The 7125-nt window shown below is 39.5% G+C and overlaps 1 protein-coding gene across 1 annotated transcript; it reads right to left on the bottom strand.

Moving 5' to 3' along the window:
• Positions 1-4374: 4374 nt before the first annotated feature.
• Positions 4375-6804, bottom strand: LOC131162548 (peroxidase 43). The gene is made up of 3 exons (XM_058119147.1): positions 5961-6804; positions 5653-5815; positions 4375-5081 (listed from the first exon to the last, which is right to left on the bottom strand). Exons 1-3 carry the CDS (start codon positions 6366-6368, stop codon positions 4660-4662), a joined length of 993 nt encoding a protein of 330 aa, XP_057975130.1. The 5' UTR covers positions 6369-6804; the 3' UTR covers positions 4375-4659.
• Between the last annotated feature and the right edge of the window lie 321 nt (positions 6805-7125).

Raw genomic sequence — 7125 nt, 5'->3', positions numbered from 1 at the left:
TGGTTTTGAGGAGTGTGTGTATTTGTGAACTCCTGAGACGATTTATGTTTGTAACCACGATATTCCTTTGCCATAAGTGAGGGTATGTATATATTATGATGGGGCTGCGTTGTAGTAGTCGTCAGCTTTGTTCTAAAGTTGCGTGTTTGTGTTTGAGTTTATGAATGAGAGATAGCAAATTTCGAGGACGAAATTTTTGTATGGAGGGGAGGCTTCATCGACGAAGCTAAAGTTCATCGACAAAGGCTTTGTAGTTCTTGGCGACGAATTTCAGGTGCTCATCGATGAGGAGAAGCCGAGATGTTTCGGGAAATCGGGAATCTCAGGCTCGTCGATGAGGTCACCGCTTTGTAGACGAGGTGTCTACATGGGCTCATCAACGAGGACGCCATTCTTCGACAAGGACAGCTGAGTTCAAATGTGCTATAAATATATATTTTCATTACTTCTCAGCTAAGAAAACTCAAATTCTCTCTCTATCTCTCTAGAAACTCAACGTACTCTCCCTCTCTCTAGAGTTTTGCATTGTTGGTTGTGGGAATCGTTGATCCGAGGTTACCATGAGGATCAGGGCAGGTTTCTCTACAAGTTCTACAGATCGGATCTTCATTTCGGGTGTTTTCGGGTTTTGGGGTAAAATCAAGTTAAGGCTCGATTTTCATTTTCGTTCCAGTAGTTTTGTAGAGAATGGAGTCGTGAGCATATTATGTATTGTGGTATGTAAGTTTTGGAACTTGGTTCACTATTTAGGAGCCTTGGAGTTCAGGATTTGTCATTCGGGAAAAGGTAAGGGGATTCAATTTATGTCAGTTATTTTTGAAATCAGACTCAGTGGAACTGTGGTCCACGGTCCTATGTGTATTTTGGTTACTCATTTGGGGGGGATCTAATGGATAAAACTATGGTTTTTTCATGATTACATTTTTGGAAAAAAAAGAGGATATTGGGTTGCATCCTTGGTTTTGTTGGAAAAACTGTATGTATATGATAATTTATACTGTGTAATAGAGATGGTCATGCCTTGACTTTATTTAAATTGTATATGTTTGGAAAACCATGATTTTAGATTACCTAATGAGTGTGGTATGTTTAGTTATATGAGCATGCATAGTTGTGTTTTATGGAATGCAATTGGAACTGGGTTCTAAGTTGTTCCATGTACTGAGAGTGTCCGGCTCTATATCCATAAGCATATGAAATTGTTAGGCCATGTTTGAAAAAAGTGTCTGGCTTTATATCCGAGGGCGTGAGCCTTACCGACTGATCATCGAAGGGTGTGGATCCACTAATTTGTACCGGTACGATGCTATGGGAGTCTGGGACTAGCCATGTGCAGGGGACACTGTGTATCGTGGGTCGGCTACGGGCTGACGTCGGATATCGCGGGCCAGCTTCAAGCCGAAGGGTGTGACGACACCGGGTTGCTTGATCATGTATGTGTGTGCTTTTATGCACTGCTGTGAAATTAGTACTAGAACTGCATTTAACTGTGTATGTGTTGTGTATCATGATAACACTCGAATGCCACACATCGATATAACCTATATTCTTACTTACTGAGAGGTGTCTCACTCCTGTCGTACGTACATATTTTCAGGTCCTTCGGGAAACCGGAGCTAGCTTCTTGGTGTAGGGGCATAATGGTCGGTGTACCGCGGATAGCACTTGGGTAAGTGCTAGGACTTGTGTTCTCGGGTTGTCATTTTGGGGTATGGTTGATAACCGAGTTTATGTATTGTGCTATGGAGCTTGGACTCCTGTTGTATAGACTCTAGTATGGTACTGTATGTATACATATATATATATATATATATATATATATAGAAAAACCTTTTTTTTTTTTCGCTGTGTATGTGACTGTGTGTGGATGTGTATTGGGTGCCTAGGAACCCCATGGGGTCGAACCCTCATTCATTGTACTATATTTTTGGATGATTTGTTGGATACAGAGACAGGTTAGGTTACTTTTCACCCCTAGGTCCCATTTTCGGGTTCAGGGCGTGACAGATGAACACTACTCTATGAAAATTAGTTTATTTGATTAGCACTGCTTATGAGGGCAAAAATTATCTATTTGATGAGCACCACTCATGAGGCTATAATAAACAGACACTACTTGGTGAAAAATTGACCTATTTGATGAGCACCACACATAAGGTCTAAAAATGTCCATCTAATGAGCAATACTCTTAAGGCAACAAAAGACGGGCACTGCTCAGCAAAAAAAATTGGTCATCTAATGGCACCACTCATGAGGCTTAAAATTATCCATCAGATGACCACTACTTATGAGGCAACAATAGACGGACACTGCTCAGTAAAAAATTGGTCCATCTGATGATCGCCGCTCACAAGATAACAAAATACAAACACTACTTGGCAAAAAATTGGCCCATATAATGAGCATTGCTTATGAGGCCCAAAAATGATCATTTGATGAGCACCGCTCATAAGGAAATAAGAAACGGGCATTGCTTATCAAAGAATTTGGCTCGTTTTCATATAATGAGCACCGCTCACAAGGCAACAAGAGACTGGCACAACTCGACAAAAAATTGATTCATCTTATGAGTACCATTTATAAGGCCTAAAAATGTTCATTTGATAAGCACTACTCATGAGGCAATAAGAAACGGATATTAGTTGGTAAAGTATTGATCCATCTGATGAGCACCACCTATGAGGCCCAAAGATGTCCATCTGATGACTCAATCTGAATCTCGTATAATAAAAGGACTTATAGAAAATGCAAATACTTTCAAACCAAAAAGATAACTCTAAGACTCGAGAGTAGAGGGACAACTAACATAACCTAAAATTGATTCCGACATTAAACTCGGCATTAACTTACGTAAGACCCAAAAATAAAAATACATCAAATGATCAATGGAAAAGGAGGAAACATCCATTAATTAAAGAAATGGATTAGCACACCAATCTTAACTCTTTAATAATATATCCAAAAAGTAACCCTATAATCCATTAGTAGGGAAATCAATAAGGAGGTATCTTGAATGTCTATAAAAAGGACCTCCTAAGGAAGGTAAGGCATTTTATCTCATTTTCACTCACACTTGCATTGTTACGATCATATAATCCTTTCAAATTCCCTAATTTAGGCATCAAAGTGATTTCTCATAATACACTTTGAGTCTTCCAAGTCGTTTTTCTTTCATTCTTGATAGGTGATCAAAGTCGTAATTAATCCAAATTCTTCTAAACAAATTTTGACAGCAACGATCTCTAAAATTTCTATATGATATTTTAGGACGTTAAAAAATTTGTGCTTGTGAAATATGTATGTGTTAACTATAAATTAGGAACTTTTTCTATATCTATTTCAACGAGTTAATGATAACAAATAGAAATTTGTACTAAATAATGATGTCACATCAAGAAATCAAATGGAATCAAATTTTGATTAATAAATCAAAATAACTAAAATTTTGTATTGACCCTGAGTTCATGTGTTGCCCTATTTGGAGTCCAAACTATTGTTGTCAAACATACACATAGAAATGCACATTATGAGTAGATAAATTAAGAGTAGACATTTATTATGTATCTAACTCGCAATGTTGAAAATAAAATAAAATTATGAATTAATTTCAATATTTTATTTTCAATTATTTTCTTTTTAAATTTTTTTGTGATTTTGAAAATGTTGTCATTTTTTTTTTATTATATAGGAACTCCAGCCACCAACAAGCCCTTCAGACCCCCTGATGCGGCACCAAACTTACAGATCAGCATCCTCCACCCTCATGTCTCGTTGATCAGGGTAAAGTCTGGAATGTTGACACGGTTTTTGTGCATCAGTTGGATGTTCAGCCAACTCGGCCCCTGGGACACATCTCCATTATCATCCACGGTCCCCGTTGGCTCACAAAGAACTTTCATCATCCACAATTCCTGATGGCTCACAGAGCGAACTTTCACCATCCACGATCTCCACTGGCTCACAAAATAAACTCTCACAATCCATAGATACTGCTAGATCAGTGAGTGTATCTACCTAAAATTGAACCCCCGATACTCTTTCTTACTTGATGTCTTTCCATTGTGTCATGCCCATGGGGGCCAATGTTGTCATTTTATTGCCACATCTCTAAGAATAATGAAAAAAAAAACTCAAATAGGTCCTAAATTATATTTTTATGCTATCTATTTTAAAAATATATTAATTATGCAATTATTTAATTTAAAACAACATTAAAATACTAGTGAAATACTTTTCTTTATCTATTACCTTCACATTTAAACAAACTATACTCTATATACCAGCAACCAATCACATCTAACATATTACAACACATTTAAATAATAGAAATATAACCTCTTATGCGTCCTGACAGTATTCTGACAGTATTCTGATGAATAAAATCAAAACGAGCCCATGTTATAATATGAGATTTCAACCATGCTACATATCTCGAACTATGATAACATGAACCCATTTGACAAGACACTGATAAGAGTAGGTTTGTAGATCCCAACACCTGCCTCTAATGGTGTCTTACCAAGTAAGTCTGTGTCATCACAAACCTAATATTCCGAGCATTTTTCTTATGAAATTCAAAATTCAAATCTTTGTATACGACTTATTTTAACTTATTGAAATACTCTAGAGACATAAGTCAAGAATTGTAGCTTCATGGTTTAATTAAAAGACCTACAAACTTGCCTAATCTCTCCCTTGAAACCCGTTTTCACCCCAATCTGACCCATTTTCACCATAGACCTCGCAAAATCCGACCCGAATGGCGACCCGAATTGCGAGTTCCGGAAGCCCGAATAGAAGTCCACCAGCTGCCTGGTGCTCCGGTCATCGTACAGCCTCGCGTCGGACTCTATAACCGCAAACCCGGCCCTGATGTTGCGCAGGATCTGATCGTCGAGTACTTGACCCGTCATCGGATCCAGAGGCAACCGGACGTTAACGTCGCCGCCGTTGGGGCACGTCGCCTTCAGCTTCGGCAGAAAGTTCCGGCTGATCGCCGGATCGGCGTCGCCCCTCCCGGTGAAGTTGTAAAGCCGATGGGTCATGAAGAAGCAGGCGGTGGTTCCTATGGAGTGTGCCGCTGAAAATTATCAATTTAACTAATTAATTAATTAATTGTCCGATTAGACGATTTAAATCCGCAAATTTGAAATGAAGTGATTCAATTAAATAATCATTTTTCGAACCCAAACGCTTTGAGAGAGAAGCGCATGATTCGATTTGGTTATGTCACAAGATCTACATGCAATAGCATTTGGATAATGAACTCATTGTATTCATTCAATTTAACTAATAACTCCCTAATTTTTTTAAGTGATTTATTAATGAGATATTCCAATTGCTAATTTTATTTTCCATATATTGCATTCTTCGCACTTTATACTCACTATGTGAGGCACATGCAACGTACATGTTCTTTAGTTGCAAAAGTTTTCGGTCACTAATAATAAAAATTATTTTATTGTGGTTATTTGTATAAATCACATAATTTTAATATTAAATTAGATTGAATTTAAATAAATATTTTGATTTTAAGATTTTAAACGCAGATCGTGTCAAGCCTAATCCAATTTCACCCTCATTAACTTACTCGAAGGTAGCATTAGACAAAAAGAAAGGAGGGCTATGCAGTCTTGTGCTGCGTCACTAACCGCTTAGAAGAACGAGGTCTCTGTCGGAGAGGCCCATCCGCCGGAACTTTGATCTCAGAAGCTGAATGGAGTCGCGGACGTCCGGCATGTTGGCTGCCAGCGACAAATCCGACACCCGCCCGTCTCTCCGGCCGGTCGGCACCGCATACGATGGCCCTCTACTCTGCACATCACCGCCGCCGCCACCACACCCACCAAATCAATTAACAATCAAAATCCAAAACATCGATTAATTAACCACCCCAGATCGAATTAACAACACAACACAACAATTCTACTTTTCAAGCTAGCTAAGAAAAATTAATTACCAAGGAGATGGCATCTCTGGCGGCCAAAGCCACTATGTCTGCACAAGACACCACGCCTCGGCAAACACTTTCTAATCGAGATTTTGCGGCCTCTATCACATCGAAACCTCGAACACCTTGATGACCGAATGCATTCTTTTCAGCATTGGCGCCGTTGTCGATGAGAATCGACCCGTCACACCCCTCGACGAAGCAGTCGTGAAAGTGGAGCCTGAGCAGGACGGCAGCCATGGTGGGGTCGCTGGCGACGGCGGCTTGGACGACGGACCTGACGATGGACTCGGCCTGGGGGCATGTGCGGGAGTAGAACCCCACTCTGAGTTGGGTTTGTGAAGAACTCTGTGTCAGATAATGAGCACAGATTACGATCACACCCAAAACCACAAGCCTCTGATTGAAACAGAGCATCTTCAGAAGAAGAAGAAGAATAGAAGGTGGAATTCAGGCTAAGGGGGAAGGATGGCAGAAGTAGTCTTATACATACGTGGGTGTCTTTGATTTTGATTCTGATTTTGTTTGGGTAGGGGGAGAAGCGAGTAGAGAACAGAGATGATTAATTGAATAAGCGTAATGGGGGGCGGGGGAAGGTGAGAAACAGCGGCATTTTTTTGTCGGATTGCAGAGTTTGATACACAGGCCTACAGCTGGGTTCAGTTAACATTGGTGAGGGGGAAGGCAAGTTTGTTGCTCTCTCTGCTTCTGCCATAAAAGAAGGGGATGGCTCTGAGACATTCGGCAACAGTGCTTCTACACTTGTAGCTGCCTATGCTAGACACTCTGCAACACCCACAAGGCTTTAAGCTTTTTTTTTTTTTCTTTTTTTCTTTTTCTGTTAGAGAGTTCTAGGGTTCTTGATAGTTATGTCTAAGGTTTTATCTCAGGAAGACGCAAGATCGTTGTGGGGCCCATGCTGCAAACATAAAACCGAAATTGAAATTCTATTACTACATATTATAGGGGTATATCTTAAAATTTTTTGGTGAGTAGGTTTGTGGCACGTGATAGACTATAGCCTATGGGTACCCCTTCTTTCAAATATGCAAATGGGTAATAATCCAAATATTATCAATTCAACCACTATACTATACTCAAGGAGAGGCATATGATAGGCAACTGCAAAGTGCAATTCATTCACAGTAAACATATTTTGTTGAAATTAGTTAAT

This window comes from Malania oleifera, chromosome 8, assembly GCF_029873635.1.
Source record: "Malania oleifera isolate guangnan ecotype guangnan chromosome 8, ASM2987363v1, whole genome shotgun sequence".
Taxonomy (NCBI): domain Eukaryota; kingdom Viridiplantae; phylum Streptophyta; class Magnoliopsida; order Santalales; family Ximeniaceae; genus Malania; species Malania oleifera.
This window is presented reverse-complemented; position numbering and strand designations above follow the sequence as displayed.